The sequence below is a fragment of the Papio anubis genome, chromosome 11, assembly GCF_008728515.1.
Source record: "Papio anubis isolate 15944 chromosome 11, Panubis1.0, whole genome shotgun sequence".
Lineage (NCBI taxonomy): Eukaryota > Metazoa > Chordata > Mammalia > Primates > Cercopithecidae > Papio > Papio anubis.
In genome coordinates this window covers 101683587-101698336 of record NC_044986.1, presented here as the reverse complement: position 1 = coordinate 101698336, position 14750 = coordinate 101683587, and the positions used below count along the sequence as shown (strand labels likewise).

Sequence of the window (14750 nt, the reverse complement as noted above, 5' to 3'; positions counted from 1 at the left end):
TTTTTTGTTTTGTTTTGTTTTTTTGAGAGGCAGTCTTGCTCTGTCACCCACGCTGGAGTGCAGTGGCACACTGTTGGCTCACTGCAACCTCCACCTCCTGGGTTCCAGCGATTCTCCTGCCTCAGCCTCCTGAGTAGCTGGGGCTACAGGCCTGTGCCACCACGCCCAGCTAATTTTTGTATTTTTAGTAGAGATGAGGTTTCACCATGTTGGCCAGGATGGTCTCGATCTCTTGACCTAGTGATCTGCCCGCCTCGATTTTAGTAGAGATGGGGTTTCACCGTGTTGCCCAGCTGGTCTCAAATTCCTAACCTCAACTCAGAAAGTTCTGGGATTACAGGCATGAGCCACAGCACCCGGCCTAAAGCACATTCAAAATTGGAATTTAACTTAAAATTACTATTGCCTGGAATTTCTCAGTCCTTCATAAAGATTCGTCTAGAGACTCTCAAAGTCCTACATTGTCCTCAAATATCAGGTCACTAAGTGAAATAAAAAATAACTGATAGATCCTTCTTGAATGCAGCAAAAAAATTGGTGTTTACCCAATTCAAGATAAAAACAGTGAAATCCAAGAGAAAAGTTATTCCATTTTTTTTTTTTTTAATTCAGACTTTCTGCGGAGAACGCATTTTCTATTATCTTTTTCTTCCTTGCAAGGCAACTGTCATCATTCTGCTTTGTCACCTACTTTAAAAGCTATCCCATAGGAAGGGACTTAGCAGCGGGAGAGTTCTCTCTGGGGTTTGAGAAGTTACTGACATCAGAAAGTATCCTAGAGCCACTTGAGGAACACACACACCCTTGTTCAAATCACTGCTGTGTTTGAAACAAAATGTCAGCTGGTGTTAGGTATGAATTGCAAGCTTCTAAAGAATAGTGTCATTTATAGAACCACTGCGGGGGTTAGAACACGGAGGGAGACCAGAAAACACCTCCAAGAAGAAAGAGATTGAGACTTTTTTTACTGCTTTTGTACTCCCCAGTTCCTGGCACAGGCCTGGCACAAGATGGGAACTTGTCTAGTGAATGAATGAAGCCATTTCTACCGGTGCCTCTAGGGTACCTCTAAGTACATTATATTCTTTCAGGGTGTTGTTTTTTTGTTTTGTTTCTTGTCTTTGTTTTGAGATGGAGTCTCACTCTGTTGCCAGGCTGGAGTGCAGTGGCATGATCTTGGCTTACTGCAACCTCTGCCTCCCAGGTTCAAGCAATTCTCATGCCTCAACCTCCAGTGGCTGGAATTACAGGCACCTGCCACCACGCCCAGCTAGTTTTTGTATTTTTAGTAAAGACAGGGTTTCACCATGTTGCCCAGGATGATCTCGATCTCCTGACCTCGTGATCCGCCCGCCTGGGCCTCCCACAGTGCTGGGATTATAGGTGTGAGCCACCGTGCCTGGCCTCTTTTTAGTTTTAAAGCATAAGACTCTTGAATATAGTCTCTTAAGGATACACTATTGTGCTAACTGTACTGGAATCTTTTGCTTACCTTAAATGTCAATGTCTTTCCCATTTCAGATGCCAGTGTACATTCTACCAACTCCACTGAAAGTTTTTATTTGAGCAGCCCTTGGCTTATCTCCTCTGGCTTCAAAAATTACCCAGTTAACTGAGTAGGATTCCTAACTGGCCAGTCTGTTTAGCCATTTTTTAGATGAAAGTTTTAGATTTTAGTGTGGAAGTTGTCTTTGAAGATTATCAAATCAAAACATCCTTATTTTAGAAAGAATATATAGAAAATCATAAAGAAATCTGAGTGAACTTGCCACTCTTAACATTTGGGTGTATAGTCATCAGATAGGTCAGTAGCCTTACCTTGGACTTAATGAAACCAAGGTTCTCAGGCCCCTCTCAATATAAATGTTCACTTTCATACCTAAGTTTATGTTTCAAATGTTGTATTCTCGTTCTTAAAGAGGCCCCTCAAAATTGTGTAAGCTTCAGGGCTCACAAAATGTGGGGTCCCTCATCGTCATCAAGGTGATTAATGGATTTTTATAAATCTAGTTCCTTTCTGTTTTATAATATGCTTTGTCACTTAATATAGTTTTTTTCTCATTGCCATATTCTCTTATAATTGCTTTTAGTAACTGTTTAGTGTTCCAGTGAATAGATTTATTAAATGAACTACTTATTAAATCAATGTTCTATTGTTGGAGATTCTCCCTCACCCTATATTATTCCTACAAATGATACTTCATTGAGCATCTTGGTAAGGATGCTATTGTGCCTAAATGTGTAAAAGTTGAATTACTGCTTCAAACCACGTGTGTATTTGGGGAGCTTTTGATATATTGACAAATGACCCTTCAGAGAAATAGTGTCAACTTACTTTCCCAACAGTAATATGTGGGAGTACCCTTGTCAGCACTATTTATTGTATCAACCTTTGCCAATGTCGTAGGTGTAAAAAGTTACCTTGTTATTTTAATTTTAATATTTTTCTTAAGTTGAAAACTTTTTTCCCATCAGAAAATGCTATAAGAATCCTTTATATATTTAAGGCATTAGCCATTTGCCATTGGTATTGCAGATGGTGATCTGCATAATCCTAAAATGGATTTGGAGAAACTGAGGCATTTAGTTTATTTGGAATTGTCACCATCAGCTGCCTGCAGAAGATGCCCTTCAGGGAAAATGGTATTGCTATTCCAAAAGGCACGCATACATCATACTAACTTGGCCACATTACAGGGATAATTTAACGTGTTTCAACTAAAGGTATCTGAGCATCTACTAGGTACCTAACTCTGTATCTTACCATCTGGTGAGGGAAACTGTATACAACGAACCATAACGCAGAATTAAAAGCCATGTTTGCAGCCTGGTGTGGTGGCTCAGGCTTGTAATCCTAGCACTGTGGGAGGCCAAGGTGGACGAATCACCTGAGGTCAGGAGTTTGAGACCAGCCTGGCCAACATACCAAAACCCCGTCTCTACTAATAAAATACAAAAATTAGCCAGGCACGGGAGCACATACCTGTAGTCCCAGCTACTCAGGAGGCTGAAGCAGGAGAATCACTTGAACCCAAGAGATGTGAGGTTGCAGTGAGCCAAGATTGCACCATTGCACTCCAGCTTGGGCAACAGAGCAAGACTCCATCTGGAAAAAAAAAAAAAAAGCCATGCTTGCAATCTCAACAAAACACAGTATGAGCACATCGCTGAGGTAAATTAATTCCTTCATTCCTGATGAGGAAATGATGGAGTAGCAATGGGGGAAGATTGTTCAGAGGACTTGATATGCATGTGAAGCAAAGAGGTGGTGAGAAGCGGGTGGCGCAGCGTGTGGGATGAATGTGCACCGTAAGAGGTCCAGTCTCACTGCGGTGCCCTAGCAAAGTGGGACGCTTTGGAAAAATAAGGCAGGAAGAGGAGTTGAGGTCACATGGTGAATATCCTTGGATACCATGTTAAGATAAAGATATTTTAGAAGATGTCCCACATTCTGGAGCTGATTCTGAGACGCAAAAGATAATGAAGATGTGTGGGCACAAGTGTGACCTGCCAACTGCACCCTGCTTTTTGTAAAATGTGAGTAAGAGATCTTGGTTAAAAATCCATGTTGCCTTTGCAAAGCCATGGAGGTGAAAGAACCCTTCAGTGTTCAGGCTTCTCAGGAGGACACTGAGCATTGCAAGGTTCATATCAGCACTCATTCTGGCACAGTTTTCAGAGCTCAGCACCTCCCCCTCCCACCCTACACTCCCCATCCAGCATGTGGATGGATTCTAACCCTGTGATGGCATTCTCTTCGGTTGAGGTAAAGACAGGAATCTTTTTTCTGAGCTGCACCCAGCATGCTTCAATATCTTCAAGCAGATGGTCAGCCTAAAAGTGTGAGGACAGCTCAGGTCGTCCTGAGGGGATGCTTGCAGGAGATGGACAGAGTTAAATGAAGGATTTCAGGAGAAATATGCTTCAAGAAAGAGAGCATGTCATCTGTGGATTTGGCAGAAGCGGACATATCGCTTAGTGATGAGTTGCAACTTTTAGGCAAATTGCTTGGATCTTCTGAGCTTTTATTTCCTTATCTGAGAAACGGGGTCATAGTATCCATTGACAACAGATACTGTGCTGATGAGATGAAATACATACACACGGTTTCTGACATAAAGCAGGCATCCTATAAATGCATTTCTCTCATCCTCATCCCTTCTTCATAAAAAGGGAGTTTGGGAGGCAGAGTCCCTCGGACAACCTCTGGGAATCTGGGGCAGCCAGCACTAACTCGGAGCGAGGGAGCCTGTGCCAAAGCATGCGGAATCTCTAGAAACCATGTGAGTTTCTGTTCATCACCGTGCCAATAAAATGCCATCGGATATTAAGAGAATTCCTTCTGAGCCTAAGCATTTCTAAATACCTTTCCTGGATTGAGAAAGCAAACCGTGTAAAAGCCAAGCGTGAAAAGACTATTCTGTTTGCAAAGGCATTTTTCCCATCCTCCCTGGCTTGTCACGTTCTGTGACTGGACTCATGCACCCAGCTGGCAGCTGCTCCAGCCAGACCCTGAGGTAACTATAGTTTAGGCCTGTTTTTTTTTTTTTTTTTTTCCCTACTCCAGAGCCTACAAATTCTATTTCAAGCATATGCATGTACAGAATGCAGATGTGGGGATGAAAATCAGACCATCTTGGGGAGCGAGGCTGCGATACTTAACTGTAGGGAGGCCATTAGTGGCCTTTCTGCAGTGGCCTCGCCCAGACATGGCTGGGGCATGGACCTCAAGAGTGGTTTTGGCCTTTTGATGTAGCATAGCAATCACATGGGACAATCACCACACTTCCCACTTGGGGCCAAGGCATTGCGTGATCTGTGATCAGACAGGCTTGAAAGGTGTTCTCTGCATTCTGAGGAATGTGTAACAGCATGGAGTTTCTGGAAAACTAGTTCCCTGAAAAAAGCTGAGGTTCAACACAGGGATGAATGGAGAGGGGACATGGAGCTCTTATGCCTGACATGAAAGGACTGCTCTAGTCAAGGAAACAGCCACTTCAGAATGTGTTTCTACTGTGGATACAAACCAAGGGCGAGGTCACTAGGCTGGTTACATCATCTAGCAAAAGCTCTTGTAGCTGGGATAGACCCGCAAATGAGACATTCCTTTTCAGTGACTGATACATCATTCATTTATTCATTCAGCAAATATTTATTGAGAAACTACTATGTAACAGGTAGTCTCATAGGTACTAAGGATACAGTAGCAAACAACAAAAACTTAAAAAAAAATCCCTTAGCCCTAGCTACTCTTGAAGCCTGGAGTTTGAGGCTGCGGTGAGCTATGCTTATACCACTGCACTCCAGCCTGGGTGACAGAGCAAGACCCCATCTCTTTAGAGATAATTAAAATATGAATTATAACATAGAGTAGAAAATGCTAAGAAAACAGACATAAAGCAAGTATAAAAGTATGAAATAGTACGGAGAATGGGTACTAAAATTCTAGCCGAGCAGGGCAGGCAAGAGACAACAACTTTAATAGAGACTTGACTGATGGTTTGGATAGAGATAGACCTAGATCAAAAATATTTCCCTCCAGGTTTTCTTTTTTTTTTTTTTTTTTTGAGACGGAGTCTCGCTCTGTCGCCCAGGCTGGAGTGCTGTGGCCGGGTCTCAGCTCACTGCAAGCTCCGCCTCCCGGGTTCCCGCCATTCTCCTGCCTCAGCCTCCCGAGTAGCTGGGACTACAGGCGCCCGCCACCTCGCCCGGCTAGTTTTTTGTATTTTTTTAGTAGAGACGGGGTTTTACCGTGTTAGCCAGGATGGTCTCGATCTCCTGACCTCGTGATCCGCCCGTCTCGGCCTCCCAAAGTGCTGGGATTACAGGCTTGAGCCACCGCGCCCGGCCTCCCTCCAGGTTTTCAAAGGCATTGCTCCATTATCTTTTGGTTTCTGAAGTTCCTGCTGAGAAAGCTATTGCCTTTCTGATACCTGCTCCTTCCTATGTGACTTTTTACCTGTACTGGGGGCTTTTAGGGTTTCTGTTTTCCTCCTGTCTTCTGGAATGTCTCAGTGACAAACCTGTGTGTTGAGTATTTCATGAACTTTTACAATCTGCGATCTCATGTCCTTCAATTTACGGGGAAAAAAGAACATTCTTTTTTCCAACACTGTTTTGGAAAACTCTGTTTTTTCTGATTTCTTTAACCTAAATCTCTATTACTGGGGATCTGGGTGCTCTGACATAATCCTATGTTTCATATTGCTTTTCTCTCTTTTCCCATCTCTGCTTCTTTTTTTGGGGGGGTGGGGGGGCTCCACTTTCTGAGATTGCATCAACTTTTCTTCTTCACTGAATTTTTAAATTCTGCTCTCATGGTTCCCAGAGACTGGTCTTATCCTCCAAATGCTCCCCCTTTTTCTGGACTGTCTGATCTCTTCTGAATTTCTTTTTCCTGTTTCTTTGGGTGTTTTCATTTGTGTTAGAAGCTTTTATAAAAAATGTTTGTGAAATCTTGGGAGTCTGTTAATGTAAGAGGGAGGCACAGTTGTCATTTCGGGAAGTTTTATACGTGGCTTTGGCTGCTTCACTATGGGGTGACCAGATAGAACCTGAATATGACCCTCAAAAATCTGTTTGTCAGGCTAGGCGTGGTGGCTCATGCCTGTCATCCCAGCACTTTGGGAGTCTGAGGTGGTCAGGTCACTTGAGCCCAGGAGTTCAAGACCAGCCTAGGCAACATGGCAAAACCCCATCACTGAAAAAAAAAATACAAAAAATTAGCTGGATGTAGTGGTGCCCTCCTATGGTCCCACGTACTCAGGGGGCTGAGGAGGGAGGATAGCTTGAATTCATAAGGTTGGGGCTGCAGCGAGCCCTGATCATGTCACTGCACTCCAGCCTAGGCGACACAGCAAGGCAAGACCCAGTCTCTCACATACACACAAAAGTTTGTCTCTTCTCATGGGTCATTCAGCATTCCTAGAGGGGGACCCTCCAGTGTCCTGACTAAGGTGCTGGCCCCTTTGCCAGCATTCAGTCGAGAACACATCAGCTCCTTCCCCTACTCCCGGTCAGCCAGAATCCAGTGTGTTTGGTGTGGGCTCTTCCATCTTCTGTGGATGCGATGGTGGCTACTTGGCTGAGTAGGGTGGGAAGAGAGATGGACATCTGCTACATCAGTGGTCCCTGGCCTTTTTGGCACCAGGAACCGGTTTTGTGGAAGAATTTTTCCATGGACAGAGTTAGGGGGAGATGGTTTCAGGATGATTCAAATGCATTACATTTAGCATGCACTTTATTTTTATTATTATTGCATTGTAATATATAATGAAATAATTATACAACTCACCATAATGTAGAATCAGTGGAAGCCCTGAGCTTGTTTTCCTGCACCTAGTCAGTCCCATCTGGAGGTGATGAGTGACAGTGACAGATCATCAGGCATGGGATTCTCTTAAGGAGCATGCAACCTAGATCCCTCACCATGCGCAGTTCACAATAGGGTTCACACTCTTATGAGAATCTTATGCTGATGCTGATCTGACAGGAGGCAGAGCTCAGGCAGTAATTCGAGCAATGGGGAGTGGCTGTAAATACAGATGAAGATTCCCTTGCTCAACCATGGCTCACTTCCTGCTATGTGGCCCGGTTCCTAACAAGCCAAGGACTGGTACTGGTTTGTGGCCTGAAGGCCAGGGACTTTTGTGCTATACCATTTTAAAATCAAGTTCAGTCAGGCATCATGCATTCAACTCACTCTGCATTTCTACCTTCAGAAGGGTCGGGAGCCTCATTTCCTGAGTTTCCCTGGCTCTGCGTGTTTTATGTTGAGTTATTCCCTTGAAGGTTTGGGTGTCGGCTTGCTCTTGTCTACTGTTACTTCCTCTCTCATTCCCTTACTTCTTTGATGTATGCTTTTGTATCCCTTATTGTCACTTTAATGAAATTTCTGGAGGAAGCAGAGACAAATGTATTACATGGGCTGCCATATTGAACCGGAAGTCATTCTTTTCTCTTTTGAGTTTCTCTTGCCAAAGCTTACTCCAGTGGTAGTAGTTCACCCCCAGTAGATTCTCACAAAAAGCAAGACTCAAATTCAGTGTCAGGATTGTAGATACCCTGTTTCAGTTATCTGTTTCTGAATAACAAGTCACCCTAAGCATAGTGACTTTACACAACAGTCATTTATTTGCTTATGATTCTGCAATTTGGACAGTGCTTGGAGGGGCCATCTCATTTGTGCTGGCATCAGCTGGGGTAGCTCACCTGGGACTGGGGAGTCCACTCCCAAGATGACTTATCCACATAACCTCAGTGGTTCCAGCTGTAAAATGCAGGCTTAGATGGGGTGGTTCTTCAGCATGTGACTTCCCTGTGTGGCTTGGTTGGACTCCTTAGAGCTGAGTTCTGAAAGGAAACATCCCCAAAGCAAGCTCACCAAGAGGACACACTCCGGGGTGCAAACACATATCAAGCTTTCCTTTTGCTTCACACTTGCTAATATCCCATTGGCCAAAGCAAGTCACACAGCCAAGCCCAGAATCAACGTGAAACAGAACTGCTCTCCACAGCGGGGTGAATGCTGGGAGGCAGGGTGTGCTAGGGGTCACATACCCCCTGGGAACTCTGGGATCCTGTGCTTTTTCCATTTTATTTCTGAAACATTGAGGTGCTGGATTCTTTTCTTACAGATAGTTTAGCACGATATAAACATTCAATAGATATGTATTAGAACCACAGAAATCTTGTTGCATTTCCACTGAAAATGTTTCTGAATGGACTAGAAAGATTTCAGCTATGTAGCTTACCCATGGCTATAATGATTGTGTTCCTAGTTAATGAAAGACATGAAAAAAAAAAATCACTCTATGAGGTCAGATTTCTAAATATACCTTTCCAGGGAATTAAGTACTGTCTTTTTTTTTTTTTTTTTGGCTGGAGTGCAGTGGCGTGATCTCAGCTCACGGCAGCCTCCCAGGTTCAAACAATTCTCTTGCCTCAGCCTCCTGAGTAGCTGGGATTACAGGTGTGTGCCGTCACACTCGGCTAATTTTTGTATTTTTAGTAGAGATGGGGTTTCACCATGTTGGCCAGGCTGGTCTCAAACTCTTGACCTTAAGTGATTCGCCTGCCTCAGCCTCCCAAAGTGCTGGGATTACAGGCGTGAGTCACCACACCTGGCCAAGTATTGTCTTTTGCTTTAGGCTATCAGAGGTATGCTTCTTGCATGTTTGTTTGTTTTTGAGTCAGAGTCTCACTCTATTACTTAGGCTGGAATGCGGTGGTGCAATCACAGCTCACTGGAGCTTCCAGCTCCTAGGCTCAAGTTATCTTCCCACCACAGCCTCCTGAGTAGCTGAGACTACAGGCATGTGCTACCACACCCAGCTATTTTTTTTTTTTCCCAAAGAGATGGGATCCCACTATATTGCCCAGGTGAGTCTCGAACTCCTGGCCTCAAGTGATCCTCTTGCCATGGCCTCCCAAAACACTGGGATTACAGACATAAGCCATTGCACCCAGCCCTTGAATTTAAAATAGTTGAAAATTAGGCTCTTTAACACCTGCTTGGACTTCAAAGAATGAAGGTGGGTACTTATACAATAACCAAACAGTGCATTCCTTGGAAATTCCAAACTAGATCTCTTGTTACATGCTTGCCAAGCTGGTCCTGAATGTTCCCAGGTGCAGCAGGAAAGAAGTGGCGCAGCTTGTGCTGTATCCCCTCAGTCTTGACCTGTGACTAATAACTGTTTCGTCTGTGTGCAGGGGTTCTCTATCTCCAGTATGGAGACGAAACCAAGCAGCTCAGGATGCCGAATGAGATCACAAGTGCAGACACAATCCGTGCTCTCTTCGTAAGTGCCTTCCCACAGCAGCTCACCATGAAAATGCTGGAATCGCCCAGTGTCGCCATTTACATCAAAGATGAAAGCAGAAATGTTTATTATGAATTAAATGATGTAAGGTAAGTTGTGACATCATTTTTTGCCTGCAATATTGCATTAGAGTTTTTCTGTTTGTTTTTGAGTTTGTTTGTTTTTACCCACTATATTGCACCTAGAGTGTGTGTGTGTGTGTGTGTGTGTGTGTGTGTTTTGGTCCATCATATTGCTTTCATAGAGTTTATACCAAATTCTGATTCCTCTATATCCTAGTGAAGAAAGCAGATTCATTATCCTGATTGGTAGGCTTATTTCACTATCTGGTTTTCTACAATTCATTTGCAAGGTATAGCTTATAAAAATGAGGAGAAACTTCTCCCCCACAGATTGTTGGATGCTACATCTGGAAAGAACATTAGAAATGATTGAGTTCACCATGTTTTCTAAGAGTTAGGGAAACTAAGGCCCAGAAAGGTGGTGGAGAGACCTGATCAAGGGCGTAAGAGTTGAAGGCAGTACTTGATATTGGCACTTTCCCAATTCCCTCTCAAGTGTTCTTTCCTCCATAGACAGCCCCTGTGGACATTTTAGGTAATGATCCCACTGGATCATTATTTACACATAACAAGTTAGAATAAAAGCAGTGGACTCTATTATTTTCCACAAGAAAAGAAACTGAGAAGCATCCTCACTTTCCATTCATTTCTTAAATAGTTGTCCTTTCCCCAAAGATCTTACTGTCCAGGTAACCTTTCTCCAGGGCGCCCAGTTGAATATCCTCCAAAATTAAGCTCAATGGACTCCTGCTATTGATGGGACTGAAAGTCAGTTAGAAACAAAAGCATCTCTGTCTCTCTCTCTCTTTTTTTTTTTTTTTTTTTTTTTGAGACAGAGTCTTGCTCTGTCGCCCAGGCTGGAGTGCAATGGCACGATCTCGGTTCACTGCAACCTCCGCCTCCTGGGTTCAAGCGATTCTCCTGCCTCAGCCTCCCAAGTAACTGGGATTACAGGCACCTGCCACCAGGCCCAGCTAATTTTTTTGTACTTTTAGCAGATATGGGGTTTTACCATGTGGGTCAGGCTGGTCTCAAACTCCTGACTCAGGTGATCTACCCGCCTCGGCCTCCCAGAGTGCTGGGGGATTACAGGTGTGACCACCGTGCCCAGCCTCATCTCTCCTTTTTTGAAGACAGGATCTTGCTCTGTCACCCAGGCTGGACCTCAGTGGCATGATCATGGCTCAGTGCAGCCTCGACCTTCTGGGCTCAAATGATCCTTCCACCTCTGCCTTCCAAGTAGCTGGGCCTACTGGCACATGCCACCACATCTGGCTAATTTTTAAATCTTTTGTAGAGACAGAATCTCCATATGTTGCCCAGGCTGGTCTGGAACTCCTGAGGCAAGCCATCCTCTAGTCTCGGACTACCAAATGGTTGTGATTATAAGCGTGAGCCACCACACCCAGCTCAAAAGCATCTTTATTGTCATTTTGGTGTCATGTATATAGCAGGAAGAACTCATTTGATCTGTTCCAACCAGACAACCTGGAAAACAGGACTTAGATCAACACAAGCAATCAGTTGCTAGTATGGCCTCTGAACATTTTAGAACTCCACAGGTTATTGAGTGACTGATCCAGCCATTTCATTTTATGGAACCAGAAACTCAGACTCATAAAATTTGAAGGACTTATTCAAAAGCACACAGCCAACTAAGTACCAAGCTCTGCCCCAAACATGGCTGTCCACATTTCTTTTTTTCTTTTTTTTTGAGACGGAGTCTCGCTCTGTCGCCCAGGCTGGAGGGCGGTGGCACAAGGTCTCTGCTCACTGCAAGCTCTGCCTCCCAGGTTCACGCCAGTCTCCTATCTCGGCCTCTGAGTAGCTGGGACTACAGGCGCCTGCCACCATGCCCGGCTCATTTTCTTTATTTTTAGTAGAGACGGGGTTTCATCGTGTTAGCCAGGATGGTCTCGATCTCCTGACCTCGTGATCCACCCGCCTCAGCCTCCCAAAGTGCTGGGATTACAGGCGTGAGTCACCGCACCCGGCTGCTGTCCACATTTCTTGGTCAAGAACTTTTTGATCCCTTGGAATGTTCCCTCACCAAATCATTGGGGGCAGGACTTGGGGTTTCTGAGTCCACACCCTGGGGGATAGCAAGTTGCCCTGTTTCTTCATCAGGGAATTAATGGGTACCACTTTTTAAAAATATGCCTCTAGTACATAATAAATGTAAAGTGATCTGTATCTACCAATGATCACGAATGACATATTTAGGCATGTTCCCAGGTGTATGAGTAATTTAGAACTTTCAAAGTTTGACACATGCCTCCAGGTATAGATGCTACATCTGTTGCACAACCTTACAGCTTTTTAAAAATGTGTTTAAATATTCATGAGTACCCGAAAATTCGTGTTTAGTTTTGAACTAAATTATTAATCAAGCTGTCACCGAAAGAAATTTTTTGCATTCACAAAGTGTAAACTTGAAACATGAAATAATCACATTATATTTAAAGACTATGTTTGTAGTAATATAATCCCATGTAGTGTTTTTACACGGAGCTGCCAGTTACAACAATCCTCTTATATTTCTGCATTTGCAATTAGAGGAATTGAAGGACACAGTAATAGCAAGTAAACATGTAACTTAGGGAAGCCACACTTGATTATGGAGCTCAAGGCTGGCGAGGTTATTATGAGTAATTGGGCCTCACTGTCTTGCAGCCTGTGCAAGGATTTTTATATTACAATGAGTCACCATTTTCTAGAGCCTTTCCCAAGCTTCAAAGTATGGCTACTTTGACTTCTTTTTTACACCATTTGGGAAAGTCGAGAAGTAGTCACAAAATAAAAGAAATGAGAGGGAGGAAAAAGAAGAAAAGGTCATGATTCTCCTTAATGGAAATCCAGTTGATAAAATGAATGAAATCATCAGTCAATATGCTGACGTTTGTGAAAATGATGATCTTGTTGATCTAAAAGTTGTAGTACTGATAACCTGACTTGTTGTTGTTGTTGTTGGTGGTGGTGGTGGTGGTGGTGTTGTTGAGACAGAGTCTCACTCTGTCACCCAGGCTGGAGTGCAGTGGTGCAATCTCGGCTCACTGCAAGCTCCACCTCCCAGGTTCACGCCATTCTCCTGCCTCAGCCTCAGGAGTAGCTGGGACTACAGGCGCCCACCACCATGCCAGGCTAATTTTTTGTATTTTTTAGTAGAGACGGGGTTTCATCGTGTTAGCCAGGATAGTCTCGATCTCCTGACCTCGTGATCCGCCTGCCTCAGCTTCCCAAAATGCTGGTGAGCCACTGTGCCTGGCCTTTTTTTTTTTTTTTTTGAGACAGAATCTCACTCTGTTGCCCAAGTTGGAATGCAGTGGCATGATCTCAGTTCACTGCAGCTACCACCTCCTGGGTTCAGGCAGTTCTCATTCCTCAGCCTCCCGGGTAGCTGAGACTGTAGGTGTGCACCACCATGCCAGGCTAATTTTTGTATTTTTAGTAGAGATGGGGTTTCACCACGTTAGCCAGGTTGTTCTCAAACTCCTGACCTCAAGTGATCTGCCCACCTCGGCCTCCCAAAGTGCTGGGATTATGGGCATGACCCCACTGCTCCTGGCCTGATAGCCTAATGTTTTTTAAAAAAACTCTCATTTAAAATATTTAAGTGGAAAGATCATCAATTTATAAATTTGTCTGTAATTTTACTTTTCAGTTACTTTGATTTAAATATAAAAAATGAATCTAAAAATGTTCAAATGAAGACTATGTTTTATTTGGTGATGACAATAATGTTTATGCTATGTGAGCACATGCATGTCGCTTCCAAAGAATTATTCTCTCTTTGATTTTATGCATAAAATGCCTTGATTATATTTTACTTGAATTGTAGAAGAAATTTTCGCCACCAGCATTATATAAGACAAAAAAATAAAAGGCTGGGCGCAGTGGCTCACGCCTGTAATCCCAGCACTTTGGGAGGCCGAGGCGGGCAGATCAAGAGGTCAGGAGATCGAGACCATCCTGGCTAACACCGTGAAACCCCATCTCTACTAAAAATACAAAAAATTTGCTGAGCGTGGTGGCGGGCACCTGTACTCCCAGCTGCTGGGGAAGCTGAGGCAGGAGAATCGCGTGAACCCAGGAGGCGGAGCTTGCAGTGAGCCAAGATCGCACCACTGCCCTCCAGCTTGGGCGACAGAGCGAGACTCCGTCTCAAAAAAAAAAAAAAAAAAAAAAAGACAAAAAAAAAGTATCATGTAGATTTCAACTGAAGACAGTGACTTTCATCATCTAAATTCAGAGACAAATTTCATTGCACATCCTTCAGTGTTTCTGAAGTGCGAGCATATTTGTTAAACAGTTGCCTATTTCATCATCGTTGTTAGGCTCCTCATATTTTCCTTAGGGAAATGCTACGGAGAGTTCAGGTCAGAATATTGTGTTGTAAATATTGCCACAGTAAGTGCAAACCCGGCCTTTACTGTTGGTTCAGCTCAGATGAATATGTTTCTAAAGTCATGATAAACCAACCTCATGCATTTTAAATACCTCCAGAATCACAGTCTTTTTCATGGCTCCCATGAGGTTTTCTATTTTTTCATGTCCTCGCCTGTGACTCCTTCCTCTGGCCCAGTGGTGACCCCTTAGTGGATCCCCACATCCTACCTCTGTGAGTCTCCCCTTCATAGTCACTCAGCCCCCTTTAATAACAAGGGCTGCTGGTTCCTCCTCAAGCCGACTTCTAACAAGCTACTGGAGAAACCGTGCAAGCTTGGGCTAGTCGTTGCTTCAAAGCAATTACTGGCGGATATTTAAAGAAGAGAAACAAGACTAGTCCAGGAATCCTCCACTTCAGTTAAAACAGAAACACAAGCCAGTAATCCCAGTGGTTGGGTCAGCCTACTAAATGAGGCTG

General features: G+C 43.8%; 1 protein-coding gene across 13 annotated transcripts in view; it reads left to right on the top strand.

The window, feature by feature from the left end:
* KIAA1217 (KIAA1217 ortholog) overlaps positions 1 to 14750 on the top strand; it is a 499018-nt gene that overhangs the window by 375789 nt on the left and 108479 nt on the right. For all 13 annotated transcript variants that reach the window (XM_009214094.4, XM_009214098.4, XM_009214096.4 and 10 more), the window contains one exon: positions 9715 to 9913. In XM_009214094.4, coding sequence (XP_009212358.2) covers positions 9715 to 9913 — 199 coding nt within the window. The remainder of the gene's footprint in view (positions 1 to 9714; positions 9914 to 14750) is intronic.